At 43.7% G+C, this 15,084-nt stretch overlaps 1 protein-coding gene across 2 annotated transcripts; it reads right to left on the bottom strand.

Moving 5' to 3' along the window:
• Positions 1-6,908: 6,908 nt before the first annotated feature.
• On the bottom strand, positions 6,909-15,056 carry LOC147018166 (X-box-binding protein 1-like). Of its 2 annotated transcripts, none has more exons than XM_085897579.1 (5): positions 14,632-15,056; positions 12,427-12,523; positions 9,417-9,524; positions 8,333-8,499; positions 6,909-8,169 (listed from the first exon to the last, which is right to left on the bottom strand). In XM_085897579.1, exons 1-5 carry the CDS (start codon positions 14,880-14,882, stop codon positions 8,004-8,006), a joined length of 789 nt encoding a protein of 262 aa, XP_085753705.1. In that variant the 5' UTR covers positions 14,883-15,056; the 3' UTR covers positions 6,909-8,003. The 2 variants fall into 2 exon arrangements, with proteins under 2 accessions (XP_085753705.1, XP_085753706.1); XM_085897580.1 differs by having other exon boundaries at positions 9,417-9,521; positions 14,632-15,055.
• Positions 15,057-15,084: the final 28 nt, after the last annotated feature.

Genomic DNA, 15,084 nt, shown 5'->3' with positions numbered 1-15,084 from the left:
TTGTCGGCGCCGTCTGTGAAGTAGAATTGTATAAGTGTTGCCGTGTGCTCGGTAGTCGGTATTAGCTCTGCACTGTGTTTTCACTTTTATATTTGCTTTTTGTGTAAATGGAAGTGTTTTCTTTTTTTTGTGTGCTTTTGGTGGAATTGTATTTGTGTGCTTCCCGTGTGCCGCGAATAAATGTGCTTTATTGTTGAACTGTTCTCCCGCTTCGCTTCGTCTTTTCCCCCATTGAACCCTCATCTTGCTTCACGTAAAGGGTTGGTAGTGGGCTGAATACGCCCGATAATTAATCGAACCGTCGAGGTCGACGATAACACCGCTCGGTTATTCTGATAGTACGGAACGGGTCGCTTAAGTGGCCCGTGTCCGAAGTCGACCTGCGGCGAGGTGCGATCGCCCGGTCTACCCTCCGCGTGGGTACTTAGGTAGGTCGAATTTGGCGAGCAACCCTATCCCACGCGGGGGCTGATTGGCTCGATCGCGGTGAGACCGAAAGGTCCACCCGTGACTGGTTCCCGGCGTTAGTCCGAGAGGGTCACGACTGGATTGTCCGTCCGGTGGGCGACGTGCCGCGATTCGAGTTACGTGGCCGTTCGCACGCCGGCGGGCGCGAAATCCGCAACAATATATATATATATATATATATATATATATATATATATATATATATATATATATATATATATATATATATATATATATATATATATATATATATATACTTTAAAACCGCTTGCCAGAAACAATCAAACAGGCCGTTCCTTCGCTCTCGCGTGGTCGTACGTGCATGGCCATACATACAAAAAAAAAAAAAACTTTCAAACCGCGTGCTAGAAACAACAACCACACAGGCCGTTCCTTCGCTCTCGCGTGCCCATATGTGCGTGGCTGTGCATGCAAAAAAAAAACTTTCAAACAACCACACAGGCCATTCCTTCGCTCTCATAAACGACGACTGGATTGGGGCATTGTGTTTATCTATAAATGCAGATAAGAAATCGAGAAATTATTAGAATACAGTAAGTCATCACTATCCAAAAGTAGTGCGTGCTCGTACGGAATGTTCACATCATTCCACGAATTATCGCTTGCTTTGAAGTAACAACTGCTGTGATACTTACACACAGAGTTAATTAAAATCAAGTTTACCTCCCTGTCTTTGCTTGCCATGACATTCGCTGCCATTTACCAATGGCACTCCTACCCCAAGGTAACTAAGGCACCGATCGATCCCCATCGTAACCAGCACGGCACGTGACGTCATCGTCGGCCGGCTGTGCACCGGCCTACGCAGCCACGCCCACGCAGCAACGTGTCCTGTGATTGGTAACTAAATGGCGCATCGGCCACGCCGACGCAGTACGTGTCCTGTCATTGGTTGGTAAATAAATGGCCATAACTTGGGAATCACTTGTCCGATTAATATCAAACCTTGAAAAGGCACATCCTCAGGTCCCCAGCAATATACCTGGCAAGTTTCAATTAGATCGGACCAGTGGTTGTCGAGAAACAGCGGTCACAGACACACACACACACACACACACATTGCTGGAATTATACATAGATGATAATGCTCCAATACACCCTGCTGTAAATATTAAATCCAGCTTTGAAGAACATGAGGATGAAGTACATCATCTTCCCGGGCCTGCTCAATCACCGGATTTAAATATTGAGCCATTGTGGTCAATTCTCGAGAACAAGCTGAGTAGCATGTTTCCCCACCAATGTTCCTCAAGGAACTTGAAGCCTTTCTGCTTGAGGAATGGTGCATTATACCTCTATCAATCAGATGTGCAAAACTTGTACCACTCAATCACACGCAGGAGTGGTCACATAAAGTGATGCTGTACTGTCTGGAAGGGGTTTACGGTGGGGTTGTGAGCATGAAGGGTGGAGGGGGTTCTTACTCACTATTAATAAGTATAGCCTGGTGTTGACAACCTTAAGTTCAAGCTCCTGTTTTCCGTTAAATTAACACCAGGCAGGTCGACTCAGCCTATCATCCTCCCGAGGTAGACAAAAATGAGCACCAGTTTGCTGGTAACAGCAGCCACCCACCAGAAAATGGTGCAGCCAAGCAGCCACAGGCTGCATAGGAATAAATAAACTGCATATTTTCACAGGTGTTCCTGTTTATTTCGTCCTGTACATTCACAATGGGGCCAAACAATCCAGTTAACATCCTATTTCAAACTGTTATTACACCTGTCACATTCTTCAGCAGATATCGACTCAATTATCTCATAAGTAAAGCTGCAAATGATTCCTTCAAATTGTCCTTCCCAAGAACTGCAAGGATCTGTAATCAGCTACCATGCGCAGCAGTCATTGCACCATCTGTTACAATCTTCCAGGAATTAGCTCCACAAGTCATTATAATGTTGCAACCACCTGCTTGCTCCAGGATGATGCAAAATGTAAAAAAAATAATCACATCATTAAAGCTGTGGCAAAAATATAATCTTTGGTTTTTAACTATGCAATGTATTGTTACATGGAAGGGGGAGGTAGGGGAACCGAAGCTAGAATGTGTTAAGAATAGTATGGACTGCGTGTTCAAGTAGGTTAGATTTACAAATGTATTAAGGACACGTCAGAGGTAAGTTGTACATCATATGTGCATTGAGGAGGCAATGACTATCCATCATGAAGCAGCATAGGGTAAGGGTGTTGTCGTGTCAAACCTCCTGTCGACAGACGAGGCCAGGCGGAGGACTTACCTGGTGGTAATTGAAAACGGACATGCAAAAGCACTAAGTGTGTGGCTTTGGGAATTCCTTGCTGGTCGCCTCATGGAAAACTGCACACTCAGTGTTATAGTGAGCTGCAAAAGGTCTCTAATGGAGGTAAGATACATTTGTGGAGGCGCTACCGCCGGGTGGTGGGACAGCCAATAAAGTGACCAGTCCCATGCTAGAAGGTGGACCCAAAGGGCATAAAAGCCATGTCTTCTCTCTTTGTCACCTGGCATATTTGGCACTCCTTTCGTGAGCGATCACAGACACCATCTCCCCTCGCACCTCCAGCACTGCACTACACCAGCCTGCACGGTGCCATTCTCAAGAAGAGACCAGCTGTGCCTACCTCAAATCCTCACTTGTCCCCTTCATTGTGTAGGTGTGTGATTGGCACCACAGCTGACGTTAGGTTCTTTTATTTACCCTCCCCCTATAGGATAGGGGTAGGCTTATTGCTGTCGTCGGGTTTGTTTCTACAATTAGCACATCCGATTTTTAATGATACCACAGTTTCTTTGACCCCAAGGAGTATTAAACCACCATTTAGAATTTTTTAATATTCTTTTCTTCCTGCACCCCCAATTTCTGAGCTGTATCATTTTCCACGCTGTACTCTCGAGCCACCTGGAAATTTCGGAATGAGATTTTGCATCAATAATGTGAAAAAAGTATGCATGGTTGACATTTATTTGATCACATATTTATTTGTTGACCTAATTTTAAGGTCATGACCTAATTATAAATTTTGCATCATAACTTGACAGATTTTAGATCGGAACAAAATTGCTCTCCCTCGATAGCCGAGTGCAAGGTGCATTTGCGTGTAATTTACATCTGAGATAAAGGTCAAGGTCAAATGGAGGTCTGAAAAAAAACAATGCGGTTTTTTTTTTGGTCATCGCTCAATTTTGCCAATGCTCGTGTAATAACGTGTAATAGGTATTCCAGCTATTGTAGTGTGGAAAGATAGGCAAGTCCAGGGTTCCCACTTATTTTGAGATGTCTTTTTTTAAGGACTTTTAAGGGCTAAAATAACCCCTTTTTAAGGACCACATCCTAGAAATTCCAGGGGTACATTGAGGTGAGTCACCTAGAAATTAACAAAGATAGTAAGTTTACAAAAAATCTATTTTAATAATGAATATACAGAACACAGCAGGAGCTTATTCAGTCGACAAGGCACAATGCGCCACACAGACAATTGGCAAATTCACTTCACAGTGACTGTAGAATCGGCCAGGAGCAGTCACAAGTTTCCAGATGGCAGCACTCTCAATGTTAATGTGTTGTTATGTTAAAATGTTATTGTAGGTGCTGCCACCTGTAAAGTTGCAGCAGCTCCGGACTGCCTCTACACTACAGAACAGTACATTTTGTTAGCTACATGTCATTGTAATATCCAATTAGGACATAGCAGGCAAGGATTTAGCCTTCTCCTCAATTTCTCTTTCTCAAACTTTGAGTTCCCCCCGTTTTTGCTTGGCAGAGTGCCTGAGAGCATTTGATTTTACCAGAAGACTGTGGCTAGTTTTGCCACCTTTTGCCTCAGCCTCATCTGCATATTTTTCTGACAATGTGGTCAGGCCTTCTATGTCAGTTTCCAACACCTTTCTCTTTTTCAAACCATTCACTTCATCTTCAACCATTTTTCGTTTTCTTTGGATGGCTTCTTGCCCTTTCTTTCTTTTCTCTTCTTCAAGATATTGATGGTATTTATGTCGAGAACTGGAGGCTGAGGATAGCAGTTCCTTTGTGATTTCAACTTTGAGCATTCCACCTACCAGTACAAAATAATCAATAATCTCCCTCAGTGCCACAAGCATGCCTTCACCCAGGTTGTCCTTCTCTATCTGTCTGTTGAGGGAAAAACCCCTCTCAACAGAGCCCACAACTTCTCAAACTTCTTGTTTTTACCCACACATTCATAGAGTAACACATCTACTCTGTCATCTTCAACCTTGAAGTTCTTGAACCTCGACTTCAGTTCACACCCTACTACATCCTGCAGTAATTCTTTGTAACTCACAACCAACATATCTATATTATCACCATCAACTCTGTTCAGTCACCAAATTTTCCAACAGGCATTTGAATTTGGACTTTGAGTGTTCTTGATCAGTCACCATCAACCTGGGATCCAGAGAAGCCATACTTCTGGCTAAACTATACTTCAGAGGAGACCTTTCAAAGATTTTATTGACACATTTCACCACAAATAGCCTACATACTTCTTTGAACTGAAACACCTGGCATTCACTGATGGCCTTGGTTCTCAGGAGGGACTTCAGTTCACTTTCAGCCTTGAAACCAACTTCAATCTTTTTGTTTTCTATCCTTTCCTTTTCAAGATCCAGTTTTAACAAGTAATATGCAGTAGAAGCATTTTGTAATGCAACTGGCTTAACACACCTCTCAAACAAATTTCTGACACGTCTCCTAATATCATGAACAAGAAAGGGACCCATTGACTTGTCTGTTTGGTACAAGGCTAAAAATGGTTCAACTGCACTTGCTACTGACCTGAAAAAAAGAGTTTTGCGACAGATAGCTTATCATTCATTGCACCATGCAGAGTTTTGTTTCTGGTTGGTTTTGGCTTCTTCTTTCTTTCACATGCCTCAACAAATAACTTCAGGTGAGGCCACAATAGAATAACTCTGCTGCAGACAGAACCATTCTCAACCCACCTGTGCTTACAAAATATCAATGGGAAGTCTTTACACCCAGTTACATCAGTAAAATCATCGCGCTTGGCAAAGGTATCTTTACGATCGTCCATGACGTCCATGAATGACGATCGTCCATGACGGCTCTCGCTATTTGCTCCGTCAAGGCACGTGACGAAATATCGCAAGTTGTTTTTTTTTATTCTTCTTCTTCTGGTGAAGACAAAACCTTTAGGACGCGGCTCTTGAACACATTTGTCCTTGTTTAGAATACTAGTGCGAGGAAAATGAAACACCCTTCACCAAATAACAGGAAAATCTGATTTTTATTGACTTTTGAACATTTTCCTGAAATTTAAGGACATTTAAGTACTTAAATTGTACAACTCAGAAATGTTGGACTTTTATGGGTTTTCAGGACCCGTACGAACCGTGTAAGTGTTGCCTGCTCGCAGTACTGTTTGGCCACTCATGGTGGTCTTGGACCTCCCTCTGACGTGACTATTTCATATTGATTTTTTAAAACTCTTTTTGGTTGGCGGGCGCCAGCAGTGACCACTATTTTCGTTGTGTGTCTGTCTGTCTGTGACTCTCTCCAGAGCATAGATAGCTATGTGACGTTTGATGAAACTTGGACATAAGCTAGATATCATGGTCTAGTTGTATCTTTTTGTATGAGGAGCATCTCATGCCCCTTGAACTTTTAATTTTTTTCTCGCAATTTCATTTCCTACAAGCTGTGCGTAATGTCCATAAGTACAACATATAAAAAATCCGATTTGATTTGGTCAATTTTGACGGAAGAGATAGGTTTTTTATGGTAGGGCTTCCTCAAAAACTTCCACCAACTCAATTGTACCTATCGTGGCATTGTTCAATAATGCCCGCGAACCATCGTCACCTCCCGGCTTGTCTTTTAATTTTTCACTTCACTTGCATTATCATCCGAGTACCATCCCAGTATGGTTTCCAGAATGAGAACTGCTAAAGGGATTACTTTGACAAGACAAGATAATCTCACACTGGGCAATAAAAGCCGATGGCAGCCGCTTGATCTGTGCTGGAGTGTGCCATATTTTATTTTCTTCACACCTCATCCCCCTGCTCTTGATGTTCTGAGGTTTAAACTGACTGAGTCTAGACTCCATTTAACAGCATTTATGGTGTGAAACCAAGGTTTAAATCGACTTGATCTACACACACGATGTAATGACGTTTTAAACAAAGTCTTGACTCCCCTTCATGGATAAAACAGCCTTGGTCTCCATACTCAACAATATCAGAGAAAATAAGATTTCAACTAACCTTGAGTACAAACTCCACCAAACAGGATGTAAGCAAGGTTTAAACCAGGTGAATATGCACACTTAATCACATGAAACAGAGCTTGAAAAGCTGATGTCAGAGTTGCCTAATCATTGTATCTTGGAACAGTAACTGCTTGCCTTGACTGACAAATTAGGAGAGACTCAATCAGAAAATAAACCCATACCAAGCAGAGGTTTCATGATTATTTATTGAGAGTTCTTGATGGGAGAGATGATACAACAAAACCAAATACTTTTATTTATACATTGAAAAAGCAGCACATGTTTTACTCAAAAAGCCAGAGCAGCAAAATTCACACATTTTAAAATTGCCGTTTATTCTATATTCTCCCACTTGAGCAACGCTATAAATTTCATCTGTTCTACGATGTGAGTAATAGTCAAGAGCAAAGGTGAAAAACCAATCATGTATGGTATGGTGCCAACACCCTGAAGACTCACGTGATCCCCAACCTCAATTAGGCAATACTATTTATCCACGATCACATGCTATGCATTTCATCCGTAAATCAAACAGGCTTCCCATCAAGCAAATACGTTTTCATTACCCAAGCAATCATCAAGACCAATGCAGTCACGTGGGTGGTCGATGGCTGTTCAATCCAATTCCCCTGTGAACTGTAATCCTCTCCACCTATACAAGGATCACTACATTTGTAAACCCTTGGTAAGTTTGATACAATTCAATAAGCCAGTTTGCACAGGTACAACATTTGACAATCTCACACTCCCACTTTTCACTGTGAATGTGTAAAATTAATTAATTGGGACAGTGGATCTGGTTCTGACACCCCCTCCCCCCACTTCATTTAAACCAATTACCCTTTCAATAATCCAATACTTTTAGCCAACATCATTTCTCCAAACCCATCACAAACGACTTGTTTAAACAGCCTGCAGTTGTGGAAAGAGTTCATCAGCAAAAGGTGAGTAATCGTTCCAGCACTGTACTTTATCTATCTCATAGCCCTCCACCAGCATCTCGGCCAATCCGAGTGCATCCAGTGGACTTGAAACACCATCACCTGTGGAACTCCTCACCAATTCCACCACCGACCAGGGGGGGCTGCAATCTTCACAAGCATCCCCATGTTTACGAGCCTCAATCAAACCATTTTCTGGGCTGGACCTCGACTCTTCTGGATCATTCACGGCATAACCCTCAGTCCTCTGCAATGGCCGCGAGTAGAAATGGTCTCGTTGTATCACCGCATTGATGGAATCTAGAACTGGTTGAGTAGTAATTAAAGGGGTGCATGTTGAGATCAAGGTGGGGGACGGTACGCCCAGCGAACCTTCCGAATTTTCGCACAATTCATCCTCCGGACTTGTGACCTTGTCGCAACTTTCGGAGGCAATGGGGTCAAATGTCGGTGGCTGTGTCCAATCGGATGCAATAATGGTTTCGAGGAGAGAATCCAAAATGTCCAACTTCATGGTGAAGGGGGTGAGGGGGGGGGGGTGAGAGAAGTACAGTCAAAAAAAAAAAAAAAAAAAAAACAGGTTTCAGAGGTGAAGGGGTGATCCACAGACAAACAGAAAGGCAATGAATAATCTTGCAGCATTCACCCTGCAATGAACCAAAACCACTCACCTGAGCCACAGAAGTGTCACCAGCAAGCTCCAATGGAGGTGGCAAGTTAGGAAAACTGTTGTCCAGGCCTGCCTCTGCTGCAGAGGGGCACAATGCTCGAGTTCTGCTGACTCAAGAAGCCTGCAACTATCAGTATTCCCAGAGCCAACCTCTTGGCTCAAATTGGCCTGCAGGGGAGGAAACAAAATTAAAACTAGAAGGGCACTCGGTAGAGCACATATCTCCGCCACACAATGCCTGATCTACAAGAACATATCAGGCCAAATACATTTTTGAAACATCATGCTATACATCATTTTTGGCCCAATCTCTCAATGGTGAAGAATCATTTTAAAGATTAAAAAATTCTCGTATCCAGATCTGAATTTTGGATTTTCACCAAAATCAAATCAATTCGTCATCACACACAAAACCTGCACACCAAGTTTCATCAAAATCTGTCCACAACTTTTTGAGACATCATACTGGATATCAGTTTATCCCTATCTGGTGAAGAATCCTGGTGAAGAATCACTTTGCAAATTATCAGATCTTCATTGGAATTGAATAAATTCTTCCTTGTCACACACTCAACGTGTCCACCAAGTTTCGTCCGAATCCGTCCACAACTTTTTGAGATAGCGTGCTATTTATAGTTTTTGGCCCTATCTCTCAATGAAGAAAAATCACTTCAAAAATTCTAGTAGTCGGATCCAGATCCTGATCTTCACCAAAATCTAATCAGTTCATCCTCGTCACACACCGAACCTGTCCACACAATTTCATGCGAATCGGTCAACTTTTTGAGATATACTGCACACAAACAAACACAGACAGAGATGGAGACTGAGACAGACAAGAAAACATAACCTCTTTCCACATTCGTGGCAGAGGTAATGAAGGTTTATCTACAATGCTAAATACAGCTAATCGAATAGTCATCATCAACCTGCAACCCAGAATAGCCTTTTACACGATTTTAAATAATAAACTAGAAAGTTTTGAGCATTGCATCGAATCCAAGCACAAAGCTCAAAACCCTCGTGGCACAGTACTCACTTAAAACATGGATCCTTCACACCAAATCACTCGACAACCAACACACCTTTCCCTCTTCATTGGCAAGGCGCTGCTGAAGATGTGCGTTTGCAGAAAGGAGACAGGCGGCACGCTCCTTCAGCTGCCGATTTTCATCCGCCAACTGTCGATTCTGCTTTGGAGGAAATGGTATGACAGGTGACCAATAAGGGAGGTGTGACTGGTAAAATGGAGGGGGGGGCGAGAAACGGCACTGTGGGAGATAAGTTGGACTGTGTTTTCAGGATCTTGAAATGAACAGCAAGTTCCCTTTTGGTCCGGAGTAGTTTTTTTTCCCCCTCGACAAGAGCGACGCTCATGGAAGAGCAAAGTTAAATTGACAGTGGGGTGACAGGGAAACAATTGGGCACAAGCAAGGGAACAAACAAACAGGAGAGGGGGAACATTGGAATTAGTAAAAGGGTTGAGTTTAGGAATCATGAATGAGGATGCGAGTTGACATGAGGTGGCAAGGAACTGCCAGTTTGAAGTTCTGGAGGGAAGAAAGGGAAATAAGGGCCTCTGCAAGGCAGTTCCATTGATGGGAGAAGCGAGGAACGAAAGAGCCGAGGTGAGCAGTCAGCCTCGATTTTGGAAGTTTAACCAAGACAAGCTTACTGGAAGAAGGTGTGCATCCTGGAATTGCTAGGGAGGGTCAGAGGACTGACAGAACAGAGGGAGCAATATCAGAGAAGAGTTAGTAAAAGACAGACTACCGACCGGCCTTCCATGGAAAAGCAATAGACCAACAGCACTGGCTTTGGAGGCCAGCTTTGCTATGTGGTTATTCCAGGAGAGGTCATGGCTGATGATGATGCCGAGAAATTAAAGAGGCTGAACCCCGTCCAGTGTCTGACCATAGAAAGACACAGGTGGGTTGGTTTTCCGATCCTTCCAGTGCAACAGAGTGAGACGGTGAGATTTTTCTGGAATGAACGATGTGGTCCATTTATCGGATGAGCATTTAATAAATTCAATTTGCAGAGAGCAAAGCAGCTCGTCTGCCTCGCAGAGGGATGGGAGTATTGTATGACAAAATGTGGAGTTATCTGTTAAAATAAAATAAAAAAGTAAGAGAAGGTTTTCCAGAGTATCGGATATGTCATTGTATAGATGAGGAGCAATACTGGGCTGAGCACACTGCCTTGGGGAACTACAACCTCCACTGGGACAGAAGGCCCCATTGACAGAAAAATGTTGACTGTGTGAACAGAAAAGTCAAAAATCCACGAAGAAAGAAGGCAATGAATGCCACAGTGAGAGCACTTGGCAAGCAAAGCAGGATGCCAGAGATATGTCCAAGGCGGCGGTCCAGATCTCATGATTGAGATTTAGGGCTTCCAAACCATTGCTGAGAAGGGAGCAGCAACATGTGCAAAGTTGGGTGCCTGAAACGAAATCTAAACAGATGGTCAGAGATCAGGCCGTTTGAAAACAGGAAAGACTGCACATTGGCAGCAATGACAGATTCCATGACTGCTCGTAATTTTTTGTAAACACTGTCAAAGCTCGTATGAGGGCTAACACACAGAACATACAACAAGGGGAGCAGGAGACAAGAGGGGTGGGAGAGGAAAGGAAAAAAAACAGTGTGGAACAGAGGCATGAGGAGATCTGTGGAAGGGGGGAGGATAGGGTGGGGTACACAGATGTAAACAAGATGGACACAACAGGGACTCTCAGGAAGGAAAGCAGGGAATTTGAAGGTGGTGGGTTTGGGGTGGATAAGTGGGGGTAGAAAAGATCGAGGTTTTGGATGGGGGAAGATAGGAGGTGGTGGTGAACGGCTGTTTTGAAGACCTGGCGGGAAGAGTGGGATTGAAGAGAGTGTGGGAGTTTGTTCCAAATGCGGGAAAAAAAGAGGAATGAAAGAATGAAGGTGAGCAATGATTCTTGATTTTGGTAGTCTTACCAGAAGGGGGTTGCTGGCGGACCTTGAGATGGGGGGGGGGGTTCCAAACGGTCCTTTCGGAGAGACATAGTGAGAGTGTGACATTTGTCAGGATTGAAAGACATGTTCCACGTGTTGGATCAGTTTGTGATTTTTCTCTAGATCTTCAGAGAGCAAAGAAGCTGCTGCTTGCCGGTCTGAGGGATGACAGATGGTACAGCAGAAGGTGGAGTCATCAGCAAAGAGATAAAGAGGATTTTCCAGAGAGTGAGAGAGATCATTGATGACAAACAGAAAAAGAACACTGCCTTGAGGAACTCCAGCCTGGACAGGAAGAGGGGATGAGAGAACTCCATTTGGGGCTGCACGATGGCTCCGACAGGAGAGGAAGTCTGCGAGCCATGGGTGGAGATGGCCTTGGATACCATAGGAAGAGAGTTTGGTGAGCAGGGCAGGGTGCCAGACAGTGTCAAAAGCATGGGATATGTCTTGGGATATGGCTCCGATTTCATATCTGGCATTGAGGAACTCCATCCATTGTTGGGAGGGCAAAAGCAGCACATCGAGGGTAGAGTGTCCTGGTCTGAATCCAAATTGTTGATTGAAATCAAGCCATTGGAGAAGAGGAATTGTCAGCAAGCTCACTGGTCTGGATTTGATAGGGTCTGTTTTTACACTGTTGTGGAAGGAAGTGACATTTGGTGACTTCCATGTGTGTGTGCGTGTGTGGGGGGGAGGGGGGGTGGCAAAAGGAGAATAAGACTGAATAGGGCAGACAGAGGGGGAGCAAGCACAGCAGAGCAGGATTTGAGAACATGGGTACCGATGCCATCAGGGCCAATCATCGAAGCAAGGGCAAGGCCGGACAGAACTTTCTCAAGCGAGAAGGACAGAGTCCAGTAGACAGCGAGTATGAGGGAGATGGGTCGGGTACACGAGATTTGGAGGCAACCAAGACAGAGTTTAGACATTCTGCCTTATCTCAGGAAGTCTGCAGTATAGCCGTTTGAGGTGAGGGACAGTATAGAGGTGGAGCATACACCAGAGCCAGACTCAACAAGGTGACACCACAACTTTGAGGAAGGACACCGGTTGGAGAGTTAAAGAAACATCGAAATGTTACGAGCTCCCCAACTCTGCCACGTACCTGAGCGAGCAGCCTTTCCACTTGCTGCTCCAGCTTGGTCATTCTATCCTTCTTACGGTCCCTGGCAGTCTGTGCAGCCACACGGTTTTTCAACTTCCTGCAAAAGCACACCCACGGGCATGCAAGGTCCTCCATCGAGACACGCGCCGCACATCACCATGACACAACATCAGATCACAAGAAGCTACACTTCCGATGGCCCAGCGATCAATTAAACAACCGTGTGATCAATCACAAGATACCGACGATTTGAAAAATTATGTCGATCTTCAGATTAAAGCACGACTTGTGTCTGTGATAAGAGAAATACAACTATCTGCTGAGAACCGGTTCCAAATAACCTTTTTAAACAAGACAGTCCATAAACCACAACACCCACCATTTACAGCAAGCACGAGTTTGAAGCGATTTCAGAGCATTTTGTCCGAACAATAACTTTCACTTCACGTACAATGTGAAACTAATGGGGGGAAAATATAATAATAATAAATTAAAAAATAATAAATAAATAAAATAAAATAATAAATAAAACAAGCAGTCATAGACTGGTACTTACGAAATTGTCAACTTGACCTCTGACCTTGTCTAATAAACGCCGTCTCTCGAGAAGGTAGCGACGCAAACCAGAAGTTTCTACGATGATTCTGTACCAAACCATCAAAAATCGAATGTTTTGGATGTTTGACCTCACTGTGACCTTGACCTTTGACCGATTTTGACCAAAATCTAATCAACACTCGCCACCACCCTCCTGAATCACGTGGTGTAATTTGACATTGGTAGCTTCTTCCGTTCTCGAGTTATCTGTACCAAACCATCAAAAATTGAATATTTGACCTTGCTGTGACCTTGACCTTTGACCGATTTTGACCAAAATCTAATCAGCACGAGCCACCACCCTCCTGAATCACATGGTGTAATTTGACATTGGTAGCTTCGTCCGTTCGAGTTATCGTACCTACAAACAAACAAGCAGTCATAGACTGGTACTTACGAAATCGTCAACTTGACCTCTGACCTTGTCTAATAAAAGCTGTCTCTAGAGAAGGTAGAGACACAAACCAGAAGTTTGTACGATGATTCTGTTCCAAACCATCAAAAATCGAATGTTTGACCTCACTGTGACCTTCACCGTTGACTGATTTTGACCAAAATCTAATCAGCACGAGCCATCACCCTCCTGAATCACGTGGTGTAATTTGACATTGGTAGCTTCTTCCGTTCCCGAGTTATCTGTCCCAAACCATCAAAAATCGAATATTTGACCTCACTGTGACCTTGACCTTTGACCGATTTTGACCAAAATCTAATCAGCACTAACCATCACCCTCCTGAATCACGTGGTGTAATTTGACATTGGTATTTTCTTCCGCTCCCGAGTTATTTGTACCAAACCATCAAAAATCGAATATTTGACCTCACTGTGACCTTGACCTTTGACCGATTTTGACCAATATCTAATCAGCACTAGCCATCACCCTCCTGAATCACATGGTGTAATTTGACATTGGTAGCTTCTTCCGTTCTCGAGTTATCGTGCCTACAAACAAACACACAAACAAACACACAAACAAACAGAAACGGAAGTGATCAATATACTTACGAAATCTTTAGATTTCGTAAGTAATAAACAAGCAGTCATAGACTGGTACTTACGAAATCATCAACTTGACCTCTGACCTTGTCTAATAAAAGCTGTCTCGAGAGAAGGTAGAGACACAAACCAGAAGTTTCTGCGATGATTCTGCACCAAACCATCAAAAATCGAATGTTTTGGATGTTTGACCTCACTGTGACCTTGACCTTTGACAAAAATCTAATCAGCACGAGCCATCACCCTCCTGAATCACGTGGTGTAATTTGACATTGGTAGCTTCTTCTGTTCTCGAGTTATCATTTTTTGGATGTTTGACCTCAGTGACCTTGACCTTTGACCAAAATCTAATCAGCCCGAGCCATCACCCTCCTGAATCACGTGGTGTAATTTGACATTGGTAGCTTCTTCCGTTCTCGAGTTATCGTGCCTACAAACAAACAAACAAACAAACAAACAAACACACAGAGGACGGAAGTCATCAATATACTTACGAAATCTTTAGATTTCGTATGTAAAAATAAATAAAAATATAAAATAAAAGAACAAATAAATAATTAAAAATAATAATAAATATAAAAATAAAATAAATAAATACATCCCGTGCAAACCTTCGCAAAACCTTCTCCTCGATCGTCAGGTGAGAGAGCCGCTGGCGCTTGTGAACTGGCCGGGAGGAGTCCCGCTCGGACGTGGAGCCCGAACACGCTCCGTCATCGTCGTCAGACGACGACACCTCCCCAGGAGAAGCGGAACGGAGGACGTTCGAAGCGATGATGAAACCGCACTTGGGGAGTTGAAGGCCCGAAGCCGTCGGGAGTGGCCCTTGCCGGACCGCGCCGTTCGCTAGCACGGCCACCATGTCGTGAAGATCCTCGGGGATCCGTCGGAGATAACCACGGTCCGCACTTCCTCTCCCTCCCCTCGTTGTGCTTACAAGCGCCACCGCTCACAATCTCAATGAAGCAGCACAGCTCGTTGACGTGGCCATTGAAGTCTTCTTCTGCTTCTTCCTCTTTTGCTTTTGCTTCTTCTTCTTCTTCTTCTTCTTCTTCTTCTTCTTC

Source organism: Eptatretus burgeri, chromosome 10 (assembly GCF_056783735.1).
Source record: "Eptatretus burgeri isolate ZD-2024b chromosome 10, Ebu_testis_v1, whole genome shotgun sequence".
Lineage (NCBI taxonomy): Eukaryota > Metazoa > Chordata > Myxini > Myxiniformes > Myxinidae > Eptatretus > Eptatretus burgeri.
This window is presented reverse-complemented; position numbering and strand designations above follow the sequence as displayed.

Coding starts and splice junctions, on each gene's coding strand:
- LOC147018166 (XM_085897579.1), bottom strand. CDS start 14,882: ATGGTGGCCGTGCTAGCGAACGGCGCGGTCCGGCAAGGGCCACTCCCG. Junction 12,524..14,631: donor GAGGAGAAGGTTTTGCGAAG/GTTTGCACGGGA, acceptor GTGCTTTTGCAG/GAAGTTGAAAAACCGTGTGG. Junction 8,170..8,332: donor GTGACACTTCTGTGGCTCAG/GTGAGTGGTTTT, acceptor TTCACCATGAAG/TTGGACATTTTGGATTCTCT.